The sequence below is a fragment of the Lepisosteus platostomus genome, chromosome 14, assembly GCF_059453375.1.
Source record: "Lepisosteus platostomus isolate fLepPlt1 chromosome 14, fLepPlt1.hap1, whole genome shotgun sequence".
NCBI lineage: Eukaryota > Metazoa > Chordata > Actinopteri > Semionotiformes > Lepisosteidae > Lepisosteus > Lepisosteus platostomus.
The window spans coordinates 31954073-31975326 of record NC_142624.1 but is presented as its reverse complement, the minus strand read 5'-3'; the positions used below and the strand labels follow the sequence as shown (position 1 = coordinate 31975326).

Below are 21254 nucleotides of genomic sequence, written 5' to 3'. Positions count from 1 at the left end.
TTGTGATAAAACAATAATAAATCAAAATGTTAATACAAATGATAATTTCAAAATTAAATGGATATTTTAACGCTAGCTATTAATAATTTAAAATATATATTATGTTTTTAAAATATATCCAAAAAATCACTCCTTATTGCAGTACTTATACAACTGGCAAAACATATTTCTCTATACTTCTACTTTTCTTACCCAACACAGTTGTTGTTCCTAGTGTGATCTCAAAAACTACGGTATTAACAGATGAAAGAAGTTGCTCTTGGACTGCTGGGAGGTCAGAGAATTCAGACACTGAAAGAGCATAACTAGGATGGTAGGCAATCTTTTGCAATTCTCTGCTATCAGAGCTCCTCGTTCCAATTGCAAAGATCAACACTCCAAGTTCCTTCAGGGCCGCAGCTGGTGCTTCAACGCTGTCACTAGATCTTCCACCAGCCAGCACAACAACAATCTGAGGGACACCCTCAGGACGTCTGCTGCCGGCAGATGCAGTAAAGACTCTGTCCTTAACAAACTGAAGGGCTGCCCCAGTGTTCAGTGGCCTTCCTCCTTTGTGTCTAAGGCCTTTCACACTGTTAATGACATCCTCCTTTGTTGAGTATGTATTTAGATAGAAGTTAGCTGCTGGATCATTACTGTATTGGACTACAGCAACCCGATCTTTGTTTTCATCAACTCGGAGCTTCTCCACCACTCTCTGAACAAAGTCCCGCATTGCTGGGAATCCATTTCTAGTGTAATCAGAGCCATCCAGCAGAAACACAACATCCCTTCTGACGGCATCGCCCTCAACTGTGAAATGTTCAGAGTAAAAAACAACGTCAAGACACAGAATTTGGGTTGTTCTACTGCATCAGTTATTTGGCACCATAAAGTGCTGCAAATGACATTCAGAAAAGAAATGCAAAAAACATCTACTGGAATAACACACCAATTTTGTTACTGGAACCCACATGAAGAGACCATCAAATTTGCAATATATCATTGTCGTTTAGAATAATTAGACTGCACCGATATTTTGGTCTGAATTAAGAGATTCAGAATATTTTCACCAAGTGGAAAAAGAACAACTCCATGTAGATTGAGCAACAAACGACAAGAAACTACAAAGAACAGAATATTGACTTGAAGCCATCTCACAGAAAAGGACACTGAGAGAGCCTGAACAAAGCAAGAGGAGTGAACGTTAAACTACTGTATGCTCCAAGTACCTTCACAGATTGCTTTATCAAATTTATATTGGGAAATTTCCACAAAATCACTCCTTATTGCAGTTCTTGTACAACTAGCAAAACACGTTTCTCTATACTTCTACTTTTCTTACCCAACACAGTTGGTGTTCCTGGTGTGATCTCAACAACTACGGTATTAACAGATGAAAGAAGTTGCTCTTGGACTGCTGGGAGGTCAGAGAATTCAGACACTGAAAGAGCATAACTAGGATGGTAGGCAATCTTTTGCAATTCTCTGCTATCAGAGCTCCTCGTTCCAATTGCAAAGATCAACACTCCAAGTTCCTTCAGGGCCGCAGCTGGTGCTTCAACGCTGTCACTAGATCTTCCACCAGACAGCACAACAACAATCTGAGGGACACCCTCAGGACGTCTGCTGCCGGCAGATGCAGTAAAGACTCTGTCCTTAACAAACTGAAGGGCTGCCCCAGTGTACAGTGGCCTTCCTCCTTTGTGTCTAAGGCCTTTCACACTGTTAATGACATCCTCCTTTGTTGAGTAGGTATTTAGATAGAAGTTAGCTGCTGGATCATTACTGTATTGGACTACAGCAACCCGGTCTTTGTTTTCATCAACTTGGAGCTTCTCTACCACTCTCTGAACAAAGTCCCGCATTGCTGGGAATCCATTTCTAGTGTAATCAGAGCCATCCAGCAGAAACACAACATCCCTTCTGACGGCATCGCCCTCAACTGTGAAATGTTCAGAGTAAAAAACAACGTCAAAACACAGAATTTGGGTTGTTCTACTGCATCAGTTATTTGGCACCATAAAGTGCTGCAAATGACATTCAGAAAAGAAATGCAAAAAACATCTACTGGAATAACACACCAATTTTGTTACTGGAACCCACATGAAGAGACCATCAAATTTGCAATATATCATTGTCGTTTAGAATAATAAGACTGCACCGATATTTTGGTCTGAATTAAGAGATTCAGAATATTTTCACCAAGTGGAAAAAGAACAACTCCATGTAGATTGAGCAACAAACGACAAGAAACTACAAAGAACAGAATATTGACTTGAAGCCATCTCACAGAAAAGGACACTGAGAGAGCCTGAACAAAGCAAGAGGAGTGAACGTTAAACTACTGTATGCTCCAAGTACCTTCACAGAATGCTTTATCAAATTTATATTGGGAAATTTCCACAAAATCACTCCTTATTGCAGTTCTTGTACAACTAGCAAAACATATTTCTCTATACTTCAACTTTTCTTACCCAACACAGTTGGTGTTCCTGGTGTGATCTCAACAACTACGGTATTAACAGATAAAAGAAGTTGCTCTTGGACTGCTGGGAGGTCAGAGAATTCAGACACTGAAAGAGCATAACTAGGATCGTAGGTAATCTTTTGCAATTCTCTGCTATCAGAGCTCCTCGTTCCAATTGCAAAGATCAACACTCCAAGTTCCTTCAGGGCCGCAGCTGGTGCTTCAACGCTGTCACTAGATCTTCCACCAGACAGCACAACAACAATCTGAGGGACACCCTCAGGACGTCTGCTGCCGGCAGATGCAGTAAAGACTCTGTCCTTAACAAACTGAAGGGCTGCCCCAGTGTTCAGTGGCCTTCCTCCTTTGTGTCTAAGGCCTTTCACACTGTTAATGACATCCTCCTTTGTTGAGTATGTATTTAGATAGAAGTTAGCTGCTGGATCATTACTGTATTGGACTACAGCAACCCGATCTTTGTTTTCGTCAACTTGGAGCTTCTCTACCACTCTCTGAACAAAGTCCCGCATTGCTGGGAATCCATTTCTAGTGGAATCAGAGCCATCCAGCAGAAACACAACATCCCTTCTGATGGCATCGCCCTCAACTGTGAAATGTTCAGAGTAAAAAACAACGTCAAAACACAGAATTTGGGTTGTTCTACTGCATCAGTTATTTGGCACCATCAAGTGCTGCAAATGACATTCAGAAAAGAAATGCAAAAAACATCTACTGGAATAACACACCAATTTTGTTACTGGAACCCACATGAAGAGACCATCAAATTTGCAATATATCATTGTCGTTTAGAATAATTAGACTGCACCGATAATTTGGTCTGAATTAAGAGATTCAGAATATTTTCACCAAGTGGAAAAAGAACAACTCCATGTAGATTGAGCAACAAACGACAAGAAACTACAAAGAACAGAATATTGACTTGAAGCCATCTCACAGAAAAGGACACTGAGAGAGCCTGAACAAAGCAAGAGGAGTGAACGTTAAACTACTGTATGCTCCAAGTACCTTCACAGAATGCTTTATCAAATTTATATTGGGAAATTTCCACAAAATCACTCCTTATTGCAGTTCTTGTACAACTAGCAAAACATATTTCTCTATACTTCTACTTTTCTTACCCAACACAGTTGGTGTTCCTGGTGTGATCTCAACAACTACGGTATTAACAGATGAAAGAAGTTGCTCTTGGACTGCTGGGAGGTCAGAGAATTCAGACACTGAAAGAGCATAACTAGGATCGTAGGTAATCTTTTGCAATTCTCTGCTATCAGAGCTCCTCGTTCCAATTGCAAAGATCAACACTCCAAGTTCCTTCAGGGCCGCAGCTGGTGCTTCAACGCTGTCACTAGATCTTCCACCAGACAGCACAACAACAATCTGAGGGACACCCTCAGGACGTCTGCTGCCGGCAGATGCAGTAAAGACTCTGTCCTTAACAAACTGAAGGGCTGCCCCAGTGTTCAGTGGCCTTCCTCCTTTGTGTCTAAGGCCTTTCACACTGTTAATGACATCCTCCTTTGTTGAGTATGTATTTAGATAGAAGTTAGCTGCTGGATCATTACTGTATTGGACTACAGCAACCCGATCTTTGTTTTCGTCAACTTGGAGCTTCTCTACCACTCTCTGAACAAAGTCCCGCATTGCTGGGAATCCATTTCTAGTGTAATCAGAGCCATCCAGCAGAAACACAACATCCCTTCTGACGGCATCGCCCTCAACTGTGAAATGTTCAGAGTAAAAAACAACGTCAAAACACAGAATTTGGGTTGTTCTACTGCATCAGTTATTTGGCACCATCAAGTGCTGCAAATGACATTCAGAAAAGAAATGCAAAAAACATCTACTGGAATAACACACCAATTTTGTTACTGGAACCCACATGAAGAGACCATCAAATTTGCAATATATCATTGTCGTTTAGAATAATTAGACTGCACCGATAATTTGGTCTGAATTAAGAGATTCAGAATATTTTCACCAAGTGGAAAAAGAACAACTCCATGTAGATTGAGCAACAAACGACAAGAAACTACAAAGAACAGAATATTGACTTGAAGCCATCTCACAGTAAAGGACACTGAGAGAGCCTGAACAAAGCAAGAGGAGTGAACGTTAAACTACTGTATGCTCCAAGTACCTTCACAGATTGCTTTATCAAATTTATATTGGGAAATTTCCACAAAATCACTCCTTATTGCAGTTCTTGTACAACTAGCAAAACATGTTTCTCTATACTTCTACTTTTCTTACCCAACACAGTTGGTGTTCGTGGTCTGATCTCAACAACTACGGTATTAACAGATGAAAGAAGTTGCTCTTGGACTGCTGGGAGGTCAGAGAATTCAGACACTGAAAGAGCATAACTAGGATCGTAGGTAATCTTTTGCAATTCTCTGCTATCAGAGCTCCTCGTTCCAATTGCAAAGATCAACACTCCAAGTTCCTTCAGGGCCGCAGCTGGTGCTTCAACGCTGTCACTAGATCTTCCACCAGACAGCACAACAACAATCTGAGGGACACCCTCAGGACGTCTGCTGCCGGCAGATGCAGTAAAGACTCTGTCCTTAACAAACTGAAGGGCTGCCCCAGTGTTCAGTGGCCTTCCTCCTTTGTGTCTAAGGCCTTTCACACTGTTAATGACATCCTCCTTTGTTGAGTATGTATTTAGATAGAAGTTAGCTGCTGGATCATTACTGTATTGGACTACAGCAACCCGATCTTTGTTTTCGTCAACTTGGAGCTTCTCTACCACTCTCTGAACAAAGTCCCGCATTGCTGGGAATCCATTTCTAGTGGAATCAGAGCCATCCAGCAGAAACACAACATCCCTTCTGACGGCATCGCCCTCAACTGTGAAATGTTCAGAGTAAAAAACAACGTCAAAACACAGAATTTGGGTTGTTCTACTGCATCAGTTATTTGGCACCATCAAGTGCTGCAAATGACATTCAGAAAAGAAATGCAAAAAACATCTACTGGAATAACACACCAATTTTGTTACTGGAACCCACATGAAGAGACCATCAAATTTGCAATATATCATTGTCGTTTAGAATAATTAGACTGCACCGATAATTTGGTCTGAATTAAGAGATTCAGAATATTTTCACCAAGTGGAAAAAGAACAACTCCATGTACTGTAGATTGAGCAACAAACGACAAGAAACTACAAAGAACAGAATATTGACTTGAAGCCATCTCACAGAAAAGGACACTGAGAGAGCCTGAACAAAGCAAGAGGAGTGAACGTTAAACTACTGTATGCTCCAAGTACCTTCACAGAATGCTTTATCAAATTTATATTGGGAAATTTCCACAAAATTACTCCTTATTGCAGTTCTTGTACAACTAGCAAAACATATTTCTCTATACTTCTACTTTTCTTACCCAACACAGTTGGTGTTCCTGGTGTGATCTCAACAACTACGGTATTAACAGATGAAAGAAGTTGCTCTTGGACTGCTGGGAGGTCAGAGAATTCAGACACTGAAAGAGCATAACTAGGATCGTAGGTAATCTTTTGCAATTCTCTGCTATCAGAGCTCCTCGTTCCAATTGCAAAGATCAACACTCCAAGTTCCTTCAGGGCCGCAGCTGGTGCTTCAACGCTGTCACTAGATCTTCCACCAGACAGCACAACAACAATCTGAGGGACACCCTCAGGACGTCTGCTGCCGGCAGATGCAGTAAAGACTCTGTCCTTAACAAACTGAAGGGCTGCCCCAGTGTTCAGTGGCCTTCCTCCTTTGTGTCTAAGGCCTTTCACACTGTTAATGACATCCTCCTTTGTTGAGTATGTATTTAGATAGAAGTTAGCTGCTGGATCATTACTGTATTGGACTACAGCAACCCGATCTTTGTTTTCGTCAACTTGGAGCTTCTCTACCACTCTCTGAACAAAGTCCCGCATTGCTGGGAATCCATTTCTAGTGGAATCAGAGCCATCCAGCAGAAACACAACATCCCTTCTGACGGCATCGCCCTCAACTGTGAAATGTTCAGAGTAAAAAACAACGTCAAAACACAGAATTTGGGTTGTTCTACTGCATCAGTTATTTGGCACCATCAAGTGCTGCAAATGACATTCAGAAAAGAAATGCAAAAAACATCTACTGGAATAACACACCAATTTTGTTACTGGAACCCACATGAAGAGACCATCAAATTTGCAATATATCATTGTCGTTTAGAATAATTAGACTGCACCGATAATTTGGTCTGAATTAAGAGATTCAGAATATTTTCACCAAGTGGAAAAAGAACAACTCCATGTAGATTGAGCAACAAACGACAAGAAACTACAAAGAACAGAATATTGACTTGAAGCCATCTCACAGTAAAGGACACTGAGAGAGCCTGAACAAAGCAAGAGGAGTGAACGTTAAACTACTGTATGCTCCAAGTACCTTCACAGATTGCTTTATCAAATTTATATTGGGAAATTTCCACAAAATCACTCCTTATTGCAGTTCTTGTACAACTAGCAAAACATGTTTCTCTATACTTCTACTTTTCTTACCCAACACAGTTGGTGTTCCTGGTGTGATCTCAACAACTACGGTATTAACAGATGAAAGAAGTTGCTCTTGGACTGCTGGGAGGTCAGAGAATTCAGACACTGAAAGAGCATAACTAGGATCGTAGGTAATCTTTTGCAATTCTCTGCTATCAGAGCTCCTCGTTCCAATTGCAAAGATCAACACTCCAAGTTCCTTCAGGGCCGCAGCTGGTGCTTCAACGCTGTCACTAGATCTTCCACCAGACAGCACAACAACAATCTGAGGGACACCCTCAGGACGTCTGCTGCCGGCAGATGCAGTAAAGACTCTGTCCTTAACAAACTGAAGGGCTGCCCCAGTGTTCAGTGGCCTTCCTCCTTTGTGTCTAAGGCCTTTCACACTGTTAATGACATCCTCCTTTGTTGAGTATGTATTTAGATAGAAGTTAGCTGCTGGATCATTACTGTATTGGACTACAGCAACCCGATCTTTGTTTTCGTCAACTTGGAGCTTCTCTACCACTCTCTGAACAAAGTCCCGCATTGCTGGGAATCCATTTCTAGTGGAATCAGAGCCATCCAGCAGAAACACAACATCCCTTCTGACGGCATCGCCCTCAACTGTGAAATGTTCAGAGTAAAAAACAACGTCAAAACACAGAATTTGGGTTGTTCTACTGCATCAGTTATTTGGCACCATCAAGTGCTGCAAATGACATTCAGAAAAGAAATGCAAAAAACATCTACTGGAATAACACACCAATTTTGTTACTGGAACCCACATGAAGAGACCATCAAATTTGCAATATATCATTGTCGTTTAGAATAATTAGACTGCACCGATAATTTGGTCTGAATTAAGAGATTCAGAATATTTTCACCAAGTGGAAAAAGAACAACTCCATGTAGATTGAGCAACAAACGACAAGAAACTACAAAGAACAGAATATTGACTTGAAGCCATCTCACAGTAAAGGACACTGAGAGAGCCTGAACAAAGCAAGAGGAGTGAACGTTAAACTACTGTATGCTCCAAGTACCTTCACAGATTGCTTTATCAAATTTATATTGGGAAATTTCCACAAAATCACTCCTTATTGCAGTTCTTGTACAACTAGCAAAACATGTTTCTCTATACTTCTACTTTTCTTACCCAACACAGTTGGTGTTCCTGGTGTGATCTCAACAACTACGGTATTAACAGATGAAAGAAGTTGCTCTTGGACTGCTGGGAGGTCAGAGAATTCAGACACTGAAAGAGCATAACTAGGATCGTAGGTAATCTTTTGCAATTCTCTGCTATCAGAGCTCCTCGTTCCAATTGCAAAGATCAACACTCCAAGTTCCTTCAGGGCCGCAGCTGGTGCTTCAACGCTGTCACTAGATCTTCCACCAGACAGCACAACAACAATCTGAGGGACACCCTCAGGACGTCTGCTGCCGGCAGATGCAGTAAAGACTCTGTCCTTAACAAACTGAAGGGCTGCCCCAGTGTTCAGTGGCCTTCCTCCTTTGTGTCTAAGGCCTTTCACACTGTTAATGACATCCTCCTTTGTTGAGTATGTATTTAGATAGAAGTTAGCTGCTGGATCATTACTGTATTGGACTACAGCAACCCGATCTTTGTTTTCGTCAACTTGGAGCTTCTCTACCACTCTCTGAACAAAGTCCCGCATTGCTGGGAATCCATTTCTAGTGGAATCAGAGCCATCCAGCAGAAACACAACATCCCTTCTGACGGCATCGCCCTCAACTGTGAAATGTTCAGAGTAAAAAACAACGTCAAAACACAGAATTTGGGTTGTTCTACTGCATCAGTTATTTGGCACCATCAAGTGCTGCAAATGACATTCAGAAAAGAAATGCAAAAAACATCTACTGGAATAACACACCAATTTTGTTACTGGAACCCACATGAAGAGACCATCAAATTTGCAATATATCATTGTCGTTTAGAATAATTAGACTGCACCGATAATTTGGTCTGAATTAAGAGATTCAGAATATTTTCACCAAGTGGAAAAAGAACAACTCCATGTAGATTGAGCAACAAACGACAAGAAACTACAAAGAACAGAATATTGACTTGAAGCCATCTCACAGTAAAGGACACTGAGAGAGCCTGAACAAAGCAAGAGGAGTGAACGTTAAACTACTGTATGCTCCAAGTACCTTCACAGATTGCTTTATCAAATTTATATTGGGAAATTTCCACAAAATCACTCCTTATTGCAGTTCTTGTACAACTAGCAAAACATGTTTCTCTATACTTCTACTTTTCTTACCCAACACAGTTGGTGTTCCTGGTGTGATCTCAACAACTACGGTATTAACAGATGAAAGAAGTTGCTCTTGGACTGCTGGGAGGTCAGAGAATTCAGACACTGAAAGAGCATAACTAGGATCGTAGGTAATCTTTTGCAATTCTCTGCTATCAGAGCTCCTCGTTCCAATTGCAAAGATCAACACTCCAAGTTCCTTCAGGGCCGCAGCTGGTGCTTCAACGCTGTCACTAGATCTTCCACCAGACAGCACAACAACAATCTGAGGGACACCCTCAGGACGTCTGCTGCCGGCAGATGCAGTAAAGACTCTGTCCTTAACAAACTGAAGGGCTGCCCCAGTGTTCAGTGGCCTTCCTCCTTTGTGTCTAAGGCCTTTCACACTGTTAATGACATCCTCCTTTGTTGAGTATGTATTTAGATAGAAGTTAGCTGCTAGATCATTACTGTATTGGACTACAGCAACCCGATCTTTGTTTTCGTCAACTTGGAGCTTCTCTACCACTCTCTGAACAAAGTCCCGCATTGCTGGGAATCCATTTCTAGTGGAATCAGAGCCATCCAGCAGAAACACAACATCCCTTCTGACGGCATCGCCCTCAACTGTGAAATGTTCAGAGTAAAAAACAACGTCAAAACACAGAATTTGGGTTGTTCTACTGCATCAGTTATTTGGCACCATCAAGTGCTGCAAATGACATTCAGAAAAGAAATGCAAAAAACATCTACTGGAATAACACACCAATTTTGTTACTGGAACCCACATGAAGAGACCATCAAATTTGCAATATATCATTGTCGTTTAGAATAATTAGACTGCACCGATAATTTGGTCTGAATTAAGAGATTCAGAATATTTTCACCAAGTGGAAAAAGAACAACTCCATGTAGATTGAGCAACAAACGACAAGAAACTACAAAGAACAGAATATTGACTTGAAGCCATCTCACAGTAAAGGACACTGAGAGAGCCTGAACAAAGCAAGAGGAGTGAACGTTAAACTACTGTATGCTCCAAGTACCTTCACAGATTGCTTTATCAAATTTATATTGGGAAATTTCCACAAAATCACTCCTTATTGCAGTTCTTGTACAACTAGCAAAACATATTTCTCTATACTTCTACTTTTCTTACCCAACACAGTTGGTGTTCCTGGTGTGATCTCAACAACTACGGTATTAACAGATGAAAGAAGTTGCTCTTGGACTGCTGGGAGGTCAGAGAATTCAGACACTGAAAGAGCATAACTAGGATCGTAGGTAATCTTTTGCAATTCTCTGCTATCAGAGCTCCTCGTTCCAATTGCAAAGATCAACACTCCAAGTTCCTTCAGGGCCGCAGCTGGTGCTTCAACGCTGTCACTAGATCTTCCACCAGACAGCACAACAACAATCTGAGGGACACCCTCAGGACGTCTGCTGCCGGCAGATGCAGTAAAGACTCTGTCCTTAACAAACTGAAGGGCTGCCCCAGTGTTCAGTGGCCTTCCTCCTTTGTGTCTAAGGCCTTTCACACTGTTAATGACATCCTCCTTTGTTGAGTATGTATTTAGATAGAAGTTAGCTGCTGGATCATTACTGTATTGGACTACAGCAACCCGATCTTTGTTTTCGTCAACTTGGAGCTTCTCTACCACTCTCTGAACAAAGTCCCGCATTGCTGGGAATCCATTTCTAGTGGAATCAGAGCCATCCAGCAGAAACACAACATCCCTTCTGACGGCATCGCCCTCAACTGTGAAATGTTCAGAGTAAAAAACAACGTCAAAACACAGAATTTGGGTTGTTCTACTGCATCAGTTATTTGGCACCATCAAGTGCTGCAAATGACATTCAGAAAAGAAATGCAAAAAACATCTACTGGAATAACACACCAATTTTGTTACTGGAACCCACATGAAGAGACCATCAAATTTGCAATATATCATTGTCGTTTAGAATAATTAGACTGCACCGATAATTTGGTCTGAATTAAGAGATTCAGAATATTTTCACCAAGTGGAAAAAGAACAACTCCATGTAGATTGAGCAACAAACGACAAGAAACTACAAAGAACAGAATATTGACTTGAAGCCATCTCACAGTAAAGGACACTGAGAGAGCCTGAACAAAGCAAGAGGAGTGAACGTTAAACTACTGTATGCTCCAAGTACCTTCACAGATTGCTTTATCAAATTTATATTGGGAAATTTCCACAAAATCACTCCTTATTGCAGTTCTTGTACAACTAGCAAAACATGTTTCTCTATACTTCTACTTTTCTTACCCAACACAGTTGGTGTTCCTGGTGTGATCTCAACAACTACGGTATTAACAGATGAAAGAAGTTGCTCTTGGACTGCTGGGAGGTCAGAGAATTCAGACACTGAAAGAGCATAACTAGGATCGTAGGTAATCTTTTGCAATTCTCTGCTATCAGAGCTCCTCGTTCCAATTGCAAAGATCAACACTCCAAGTTCCTTCAGGGCCGCAGCTGGTGCTTCAACGCTGTCACTAGATCTTCCACCAGACAGCACAACAACAATCTGAGGGACACCCTCAGGACGTCTGCTGCCGGCAGATGCAGTAAAGACTCTGTCCTTAACAAACTGAAGGGCTGCCCCAGTGTTCAGTGGCCTTCCTCCTTTGTGTCTAAGGCCTTTCACACTGTTAATGACATCCTCCTTTGTTGAGTATGTATTTAGATAGAAGTTAGCTGCTGGATCATTACTGTATTGGACTACAGCAACCCGATCTTTGTTTTCGTCAACTTGGAGCTTCTCTACCACTCTCTGAACAAAGTCCCGCATTGCTGGGAATCCATTTCTAGTGGAATCAGAGCCATCCAGCAGAAACACAACATCCCTTCTGACGGCATCGCCCTCAACTGTGAAATGTTCAGAGTAAAAAACAACGTCAAAACACAGAATTTGGGTTGTTCTACTGCATCAGTTATTTGGCACCATCAAGTGCTGCAAATGACATTCAGAAAAGAAATGCAAAAAACATCTACTGGAATAACACACCAATTTTGTTACTGGAACCCACATGAAGAGACCATCAAATTTGCAATATATCATTGTCGTTTAGAATAATTAGACTGCACCGATAATTTGGTCTGAATTAAGAGATTCAGAATATTTTCACCAAGTGGAAAAAGAACAACTCCATGTAGATTGAGCAACAAACGACAAGAAACTACAAAGAACAGAATATTGACTTGAAGCCATCTCACAGAAAAGGACACTGAGAGAGCCTGAACAAAGCAAGAGGAGTGAACGTTAAACTACTGTATGCTCCAAGTACCTTCACAGAATGCTTTATCAAATTTATATTGGGAAATTTCCACAAAATCACTCCTTATTGCAGTTCTTGTACAACTAGCAAAACATATTTCTCTATACTTCTACTTTTCTTACCCAACACAGTTGGTGTTCCTGGTGTGATCTCAACAACTACGGTATTAACAGATGAAAGAAGTTGCTCTTGGACTGCTGGGAGGTCAGAGAATTCAGACACTGAAAGAGCATAACTAGGATCGTAGGTAATCTTTTGCAATTCTCTGCTATCAGAGCTCCTCGTTCCAATTGCAAAGATCAACACTCCAAGTTCCTTCAGGGCCGCAGCTGGTGCTTCAACGCTGTCACTAGATCTTCCACCAGACAGCACAACAACAATCTGAGGGACACCCTCAGGACGTCTGCTGCCGGCAGATGCAGTAAAGACTCTGTCCTTAACAAACTGAAGGGCTGCCCCAGTGTTCAGTGGCCTTCCTCCTTTGTGTCTAAGGCCTTTCACACTGTTAATGACATCCTCCTTTGTTGAGTATGTATTTAGATAGAAGTTAGCTGCTGGATCATTACTGTATTGGACTACAGCAACCCGATCTTTGTTTTCGTCAACTTGGAGCTTCTCTACCACTCTCTGAACAAAGTCCCGCATTGCTGGGAATCCATTTCTAGTGTAATCAGAGCCATCCAGCAGAAACACAACATCCCTTCTGACGGCATCGCCCTCAACTGTGAAATGTTCAGAGTAAAAAACAACGTCAAAACACAGAATTTGGGTTGTTCTACTGCATCAGTTATTTGGCACCATCAAGTGCTGCAAATGACATTCAGAAAAGAAATGCAAAAAACATCTACTGGAATAACACACCAATTTTGTTACTGGAACCCACATGAAGAGACCATCAAATTTGCAATATATCATTGTCGTTTAGAATAATTAGACTGCACCGATAATTTGGTCTGAATTAAGAGATTCAGAATATTTTCACCAAGTGGAAAAAGAACAACTCCATGTAGATTGAGCAACAAACGACAAGAAACTACAAAGAACAGAATATTGACTTGAAGCCATCTCACAGTAAAGGACACTGAGAGAGCCTGAACAAAGCAAGAGGAGTGAACGTTAAACTACTGTATGCTCCAAGTACCTTCACAGATTGCTTTATCAAATTTATATTGGGAAATTTCCACAAAATCACTCCTTATTGCAGTTCTTGTACAACTAGCAAAACATATTTCTCTATACTTCTACTTTTCTTACCCAACACAGTTGGTGTTCCTGGTGTGATCTCAACAACTACGGTATTAACAGATGAAAGAAGTTGCTCTTGGACTGCTGGGAGGTCAGAGAATTCAGACACTGAAAGAGCATAACTAGGATGGTAGGCAATCTTTTGCAATTCTCTGCTATCAGAGCTCCTCGTTCCAATTGCAAAGATCAACACTCCAAGTTCCTTCAGGGCCGCAGCTGGTGCTTCAACGCTGTCACTAGATCTTCCACCAGACAGCACAACAACAATCTGAGGGACACCCTCAGGACGTCTGCTGCCGGCAGATGCAGTAAAGACTCTGTCCTTAACAAACTGAAGGGCTGCCCCAGTGTTCAGTGGCCTTCCTCCTTTGTGTCTAAGGCCTTTCACACTGTTAATGACATCCTCCTTTGTTGAGTATGTATTTAGATAGAAGTTAGCTGCTGGATCATTACTGTATTGGACTACAGCAACCCGATCTTTGTTTTCGTCAACTTGGAGCTTCTCTACCACTCTCTGAACAAAGTCCCGCATTGCTGGGAATCCATTTCTAGTGGAATCAGAGCCATCCAGCAGAAACACAACATCCCTTCTGACGGCATCGCCCTCAACTGTGAAATGTTCAGAGTAAAAAACAACGTCAAAACACAGAATTTGGGTTGTTCTACTGCATCAGTTATTTGGCACCATCAAGTGCTGCAAATTACATTCAGAAAAGAAATGCAAAAAACATCTACTGGAATAACACACCAATTTTGTTACTGGAACCCACATGAAGAGACCATCAAATTTGCAATATATCATTGTCGTTTAGAATAATTAGACTGCACCGATAATTTGGTCTGAATTAAGAGATTCAGAATATTTTCACCAAGTGGAAAAAGAACAACTCCATGTAGATTGAGCAACAAACGACAAGAAACTACAAAGAACAGAATATTGACTTGAAGCCATCTCACAGAAAAGGACACTGAGAGAGCCTGAACAAAGCAAGAGGAGTGAACGTTAAACTACTGTATGCTCCAAGTACCTTCACAGAATGCTTTATCAAATTTATATTGGGAAATTTCCACAAAATCACTCCTTATTGCAGTTCTTGTACAACTAGCAAAACATATTTCTCTATACTTCTACTTTTCTTACCCAACACAGTTGGTGTTCCTGGTGTGATCTCAACAACTACGGTATTAACAGATGAAAGAAGTTGCTCTTGGACTGCTGGGAGGTCAGAGAATTCAGACACTGAAAGAGCATAACTAGGATCGTAGGTAATCTTTTGCAATTCTCTGCTATCAGAGCTCCTCGTTCCAATTGCAAAGATCAACACTCCAAGTTCCTTCAGGGCCGCAGCTGGTGCTTCAACGCTGTCACTAGATCTTCCACCAGCCAGCACAACAACAATCTGAGGGACACCCTCAGGACGTCTGCTGCCGGCAGATGCAGTAAAGACTCTGTCCTTAACAAACTGAAGGGCTGCCCCAGTGTTCAGTGGCCTTCCTCCTTTGTGTCTAAGGCCTTTCACACTGTTAATGACATCCTCCTTTGTTGAGTATGTATTTAGATAGAAGTTAGCTGCTGGATCATTACTGTATTGGACTACAGCAACCCGATCTTTGTTTTCATCAACTCGGAGCTTCTCCACCACTCTCTGAACAAAGTCCCGCATTGCTGGGAATCCATTTCTAGTGGAATCAGAGCCATCCAGCAGAAACACAACATCCCTTCTGACGGCATCGCCCTCAACTGTGAAATGTTCAGAGTAAAAAACAACGTCAAGACACAGAATTTGGGTTGTTCTACTACATCAGTTATTTGGCACCATAAAGTGCTGCAAATGACATTCAGAAAAGAAATGCAAAAAACATCTACTGGAATAACACACCAATTTTGTTACTGGAACCCACATGAAGAGACCAACAAATTTGCAATATATCATTGTCGTTTAGAATAATTAGACTGCACCGATATTTTGGTCTGAATTAAGAGATTCAGAATATTTTCACCAAGTGGAAAAAGAACAACTCCATGTAGATTGAGCAACAAACGACAAGAAACTACAAAGAACAGAATATTGACTTGAAGCCATCTCACAGAAAAGGACACTGAGAGAGCCTGAACAAAGCAAGAGGAGTGAACGTTAAACTACTGTATGCTCCAAGTACCTTCACAGAATGCTTTATCAAATTGATATTGGGAAATTTCCACAAAATCACTCCTTATTGCAGTTCTTGTACAACTAGCAAAACATATTTCTCTATACTTCTACTTTTCTTACCCAACACAGTTGGTGTTCCTGGTGTGATCTCAACAACTACGGTATTAACAGATGAAAGAAGTTGCTCTTGGACTGCTGGGAGGTCAGAGAATTCAGACACTGAAAGAGCATAACTAGGATCGTAGGCAATCTTTTGCAATTCTCTGCTATCAGAGCTCCTCGTTCCAATTGCAAAGATCAACACTCCAAGTTCCTTCAAGGCCGCAGCTGGTGCTTCAACGCTGTCACTAGATTTTCCACCAGCCAGCACAACAACAATCTGAGGGACACCCTCAGGACGTCTGCTGCCGGCAGATGCAGTAAAGACTCTGTCCTTAACAAACTGAAGGGCTGCCCCAGTGTACAGTGGCCTTCCTCCTTTGTGTCTAAGGCCTTTCACACTGTTAATGACATCCTCCTTTGTTGAGTATGTATTTAGATAGAAGTTAGCTGCTGGATCATTACTGTATTGGACTACAGCAACCCGATCTTTGTTTTCGTCAACTTGGAGCTTCTCTACCACTCTCTGAACAAAGTCCCGCATTGCTGGGAATCCATTTCTAGTGGAATCAGAGCCATCCAGCAGAAACACAACATCCCTTCTGACGGCATCGCCCTCAACTGTGAAATGTTCAGAGTAAAAAACAACGTCAAAACACAGAATTTGGGTTGTTCTACTGCATCAGTTATTTGGCACCATCAAGTGCTGCAAATGACATTCAGAAAAGAAATGCAAAAAACATCTACTGGAACAACACACCAATTGTGTTACTGGAACCCACATGAAAAGACCATCAAATTTGCAATATATCATTATCGTTTAGAATAATTAGACTGCACCGATAATTTGGTCTGAATTAAAAGATTCAGAATATTTTCACCAAGTGGAAAAAGAACAACTCCATGTAGATTGAGCAACAAACGACAAGAAACTACAAAGCACAGAATACTGGCTTGAAGCCATCTCACAGAAAAGGACACTGAGAGAGCCTGAACAAAGCAAGAGGAGTGAACGTTAAACTACTGTATGCTCCAAGTACCTTCACAGAATGCTTTATCAAATTGATATTGGGAAATTTCCACAAAATCACTCCTTATTGCAGTTCTTGTACAACTAGCAAAACATATTTCTCTATACTTCTACTTTTCTTACCCAACACAGTTGGTGTTCGTGGTCTGATCTCAACAACTACGGTATTAACAGATGAAAGAAGTTGCTCTTGGACTGCTGGGAGGTCAGAGAATTCAGACACTGAAAGAGCATAACTAGGATCGTAGGCAATCTTTTGCAATTCTCTGCTATCAGAGCTCCTCGTTCCAATTGCAAAGATCAACACTCCAAGTTCCTTCAGGGCCGCAGCTGGTGCTTCAACGCTGTCACTAGATTTTCCACCAGACAGCACAACAACAATCTGAGGGACACCCTCAGGACGTCTGCTGCCGGCAGATGCAGTAAAGACTCTGTCCTTAACAAACTGAAGGGCTGCCCCAGTGTTCAGTGGCCTTCCTCCTTTGTGTCTAAGGCCTTTCACACTGTTAATGACATCCTCCTTTGTTGAGTATGTATTTAGATAGAAGTTAGCTGCTGGATCATTACTGTATTGGACTACAGCAACCCGATCTTTGTTTTCATCAACTCGGAGCTTCTCCACCACTCTCTGAACAAAGTCCCGCATTGCTGGGAATCCATTTCTAGTGGAATCAGAGCCATCCAGCAGAAACACAACATCCCTTCTGACGGCATCGCCCTCAACTGTGAAATGTTCAGAGTAAAAAACAACGTCAAAACACAGAATTTGGGTTGTTCTACTGCATCAGTTATTTGGCACCATCAAGTGCTGCAAATGACATTCAGAAAAGAAATGCAAAAAACATCTACTGGAATAACACACCGATTTTGTTACTGGAACCCACATGAAGAGACCATCAAATTTGGAATATATCATTGTCGTTTAGAATAATGAGACTGCACCGATATTTTGGTCTGAATTAAGAGATTCAGAATATTTTTACCAAGTGGAAAAAGAACAACTCCATGTAGATTGAGCAACAAACGACAAGAAACTACAAAGCACAGAATACTGGCTTGAAGCCATCTCACAGAAAAGGACACTGAGAGAGCCTGAACAAAGCAAGAGGAGTGAACGTTAAACTACTGTATGCTCCAAGTACCTTCACAGAATGCTTTATCAAATTGATATTGGGAAATTTCCACAAAATCACTCCTTATTGCAGTTCTTGTACAACTAGCAAAACATGTTTCTCTATACTTCTACTTTTCTTACCCAACACAGTTGGTGTTCGTGGTCTGATCTCAACAACTACGGTATTAACAGATGAAAGAAGTTGCTCTTGGACTGCTGGGAGGTCAGAGAATTCAGACACTGAAAGAGCATAACTAGGATCGTAGGCAATCTTTTGCAATTCTCTGCTATCAGAGCTCCTCGTTCCAATTGCAAAGATCAACACTCCAAGTTCCTTCAGGGCCGCAGCTGGTGCTTCAACGCTGTCACTAGATTTTCCACCAGACAGCACAACAACAATCTGAGGGACACCCTCAGGACGTCTGCTGCCGGCAGATGCAGTAAAGACTCTGTCCTTAACAAACTGAAGGGCTGCCCCAGTGTTCAGTGGCCTTCCTCCTTTGTGTCTAAGGCCTTTCACACTGTTAATGACATCCTCCTTTGATGAGTATGTATTTAGATAGAAGTTAGCTGCTGGATCATTACTGTATTGGACTACAGCAACCCGATCTTTGTTTTCATCAACTCGGAGCTTCTCCACCACTCTCTGAACAAAGTCCCGCATTGCTGGGAATCCATTTCTAGTGGAATCAGAGCCATCCAGCAGAAACACAACATCCCTTCTGACGGCATCGCCCTCAACTGTGAAATGTTCAGAGTAAAAAACAACGTCAAAACACAGAATTTGGGTTGTTCTACTGCATCAGTTATTTGGCACCATCAAGTGCTGCAAATGACATTCAGAAAAGAAATGCAAAAAACATCTACTGGAATAACACACCGATTTTGTTACTGGAACCCACATGAAGAGACCATCAAATTTGGAATATATCATTGTCGTTTAGAATAATGAGACTGCACCGATATTTTGGTCTGAATTAAGAGATTCAGAATATTTTTACCAAGTGGAAAAAGAACAACTCCATGTAGATTGAGCAACAAACGACAAGAAACTACAAAGCACAGAATACTGGCTTGAAGCCATCTCACAGAAAAGGACACTGAGAGAGCCTGAACAAAGCAAGAGGAGTGAACGTTAAACTACTGTATGCTCCAAGTACCTTCACAGAATGCTTTATCAAATTGATATTGGGAAATTTCCACAAAATCACTCCTTATTGCAGTTCTTGTACAACTAGCAAAACATGTTTCTCTATACTTCTACTTTTCTTACCCAACACAGTTGGTGTTCGTGGTCTGATCTCAACAACTACGGTATTAACAGATGAAAGAAGTTGCTCTTGGACTGCTGGGAGGTCAGAGAATTCAGACACTGAAAGAGCATAACTAGGATCGTAGGCAATCTTTTGCAATTCTCTGCTATCAGAGCTCCTCGTTCCAATTGCAAAGATCAACACTCCAAGTTCCTTCAGGGCCGCAGCTGGTGCTTCAACGCTGTCACTAGATTTTCCACCAGACAGCACAACAACAATCTGAGGGACACCCTCAGGACGTCTGCTGCCGGCAGATGCAGTAAAGACTCTGTCCTTAACAAACTGAAGGGCTGCCCCAGTGTTCAGTGGCCTTCCTCCTTTGTGTCTAAGGCCTTTCACACTGTTAATGACATCCTCCTTTGATGAGTATGTATTTAGATAGAAGTTAGCTGCTGGATCATTACTGTATTGGACTACAGCAACCCGATCTTTGTTCTCGTCAACTTGGAGCTTCTCTACCACTCTCTGAACAAAGTCCCGCATTGCTGGGAATCCATTTCTAGTGGAATCAGAGCCATCCAGCAGAAACACAACATCCCTTCTGACGGCATCGCCCTCAACTGTGAAATGTTCAGAGTAAAAAACAACGTCAAAACACAGAATTTGGGTTGTTCTACTGCATCAGTTATTTGGCACCATCACGTGCTGCAAATGACATTCAGAAAAGAAATGCAAAAAACATCTACTGGAATAACACACCGATTTTGTTACTGGAACCCACATGAAGAGACCATCAAATTTGGAATATATCATTGTCGTTTAGAATAATGAGACTGCACCGATATTTCGGTCTGAATTAAGAGATTCAGAATATTTTCACCAAGTGGAAAAAGAACAACTCCATGTAGATTGAGCAACAAATGACAAGAAACTACAAAGCACAGAATACTGGCTTGAAGCCATCTCACAGAAAAGGACACTGAGAGAGCCTGAACAAAGCAAGAGGAGTGAACGTTAAACTACTGTATGCTCCAAGTACCTTCACAGAATGCTTTATCAAATTGATATTGGGAAATTTCCACAAAATCACTCCTTATTGCAGTTCTTGTACAACTAGCAAAACATGTTTCTCTATACTTCTACTTTTCTTACCCAACACAGTTGGTGTTCCTGGTGTGATCTCAACAACTACGGTACTAACAGATGAAAGAAGTTGCTCTTGGACTGCTGGGAGGTCAGAGAATTCAGACACTGAAAGAGCATAACTAGGATCGTAGGCAATCTTTTGCAATTCTCTGCTATCAGAGCTCCTCGTTCCAATTGCAAAGATCAACACTCCAAGTTCCTTCAGGGCCGCAGCTGGTGCTTCAACGCTGTCACTAGATTTTCCACCAGACAGCACAACAACAATCTGAGGGACACCCTCAGGACGTCTGCTGCCGGCAGATGCAGTAAAGATTCTGTCCTTAACAAACTGAAGGGCTGCCCCAGTGTTCAGTGGCCTTCCTCCTTTGTGTCTAAGGCCTTTCACACTGTTAATGACATCCTCCTTTGTTGAGTATGTATTTAGATAGAAGTTAGCTGCTGGATCATTACTGTATTGGACTACAGCAACCCGATCTTTGTTTTCATCAACTCGGAGCTTCTCCACCACTCTCTGAACAAAGTCCCGCATTGCTGGGAATCCATTTCTAGTGGAATCAGAGCCATCCAGCAGAAACACAACATCCCTTCTGACGGCATCGCCCTCAACTGTGAAATGTTCAGAGTAAAAAACAACGTCAAAACACAGAATTTGGGTTGTTCTACTGCATCAGTTATTTGGCACCATCA

At 41.6% G+C, this 21254-nt stretch overlaps 1 protein-coding gene across 1 annotated transcript in view; it reads right to left on the bottom strand.

The window, feature by feature from the left end:
- The window catches only part of LOC148649270 (uncharacterized), a 128362-nt gene that overhangs the window by 53197 nt on the left and 53911 nt on the right, over window positions 1-21254 (bottom strand). The window contains exons 33-51 of the mRNA XM_088605690.1: window positions 20574-21173; window positions 19442-20041; window positions 18310-18909; window positions 17178-17777; window positions 16046-16645; window positions 14914-15513; window positions 13782-14381; window positions 12650-13249; window positions 11518-12117; window positions 10386-10985; window positions 9254-9853; window positions 8122-8721; window positions 6990-7589; window positions 5858-6457; window positions 4721-5320; window positions 3589-4188; window positions 2457-3056; window positions 1325-1924; window positions 193-792 (exon numbers count right to left, since the gene is read on the bottom strand). Of these exons, the coding sequence (XP_088461816.1) occupies window positions 193-792; window positions 1325-1924; window positions 2457-3056; window positions 3589-4188; window positions 4721-5320; window positions 5858-6457; window positions 6990-7589; window positions 8122-8721; window positions 9254-9853; window positions 10386-10985; window positions 11518-12117; window positions 12650-13249; window positions 13782-14381; window positions 14914-15513; window positions 16046-16645; window positions 17178-17777; window positions 18310-18909; window positions 19442-20041; window positions 20574-21173 (11400 nt within the window). The remainder of the gene's footprint in view (window positions 1-192; window positions 793-1324; window positions 1925-2456; window positions 3057-3588; window positions 4189-4720; window positions 5321-5857; window positions 6458-6989; window positions 7590-8121; window positions 8722-9253; window positions 9854-10385; window positions 10986-11517; window positions 12118-12649; window positions 13250-13781; window positions 14382-14913; window positions 15514-16045; window positions 16646-17177; window positions 17778-18309; window positions 18910-19441; window positions 20042-20573; window positions 21174-21254) is intronic.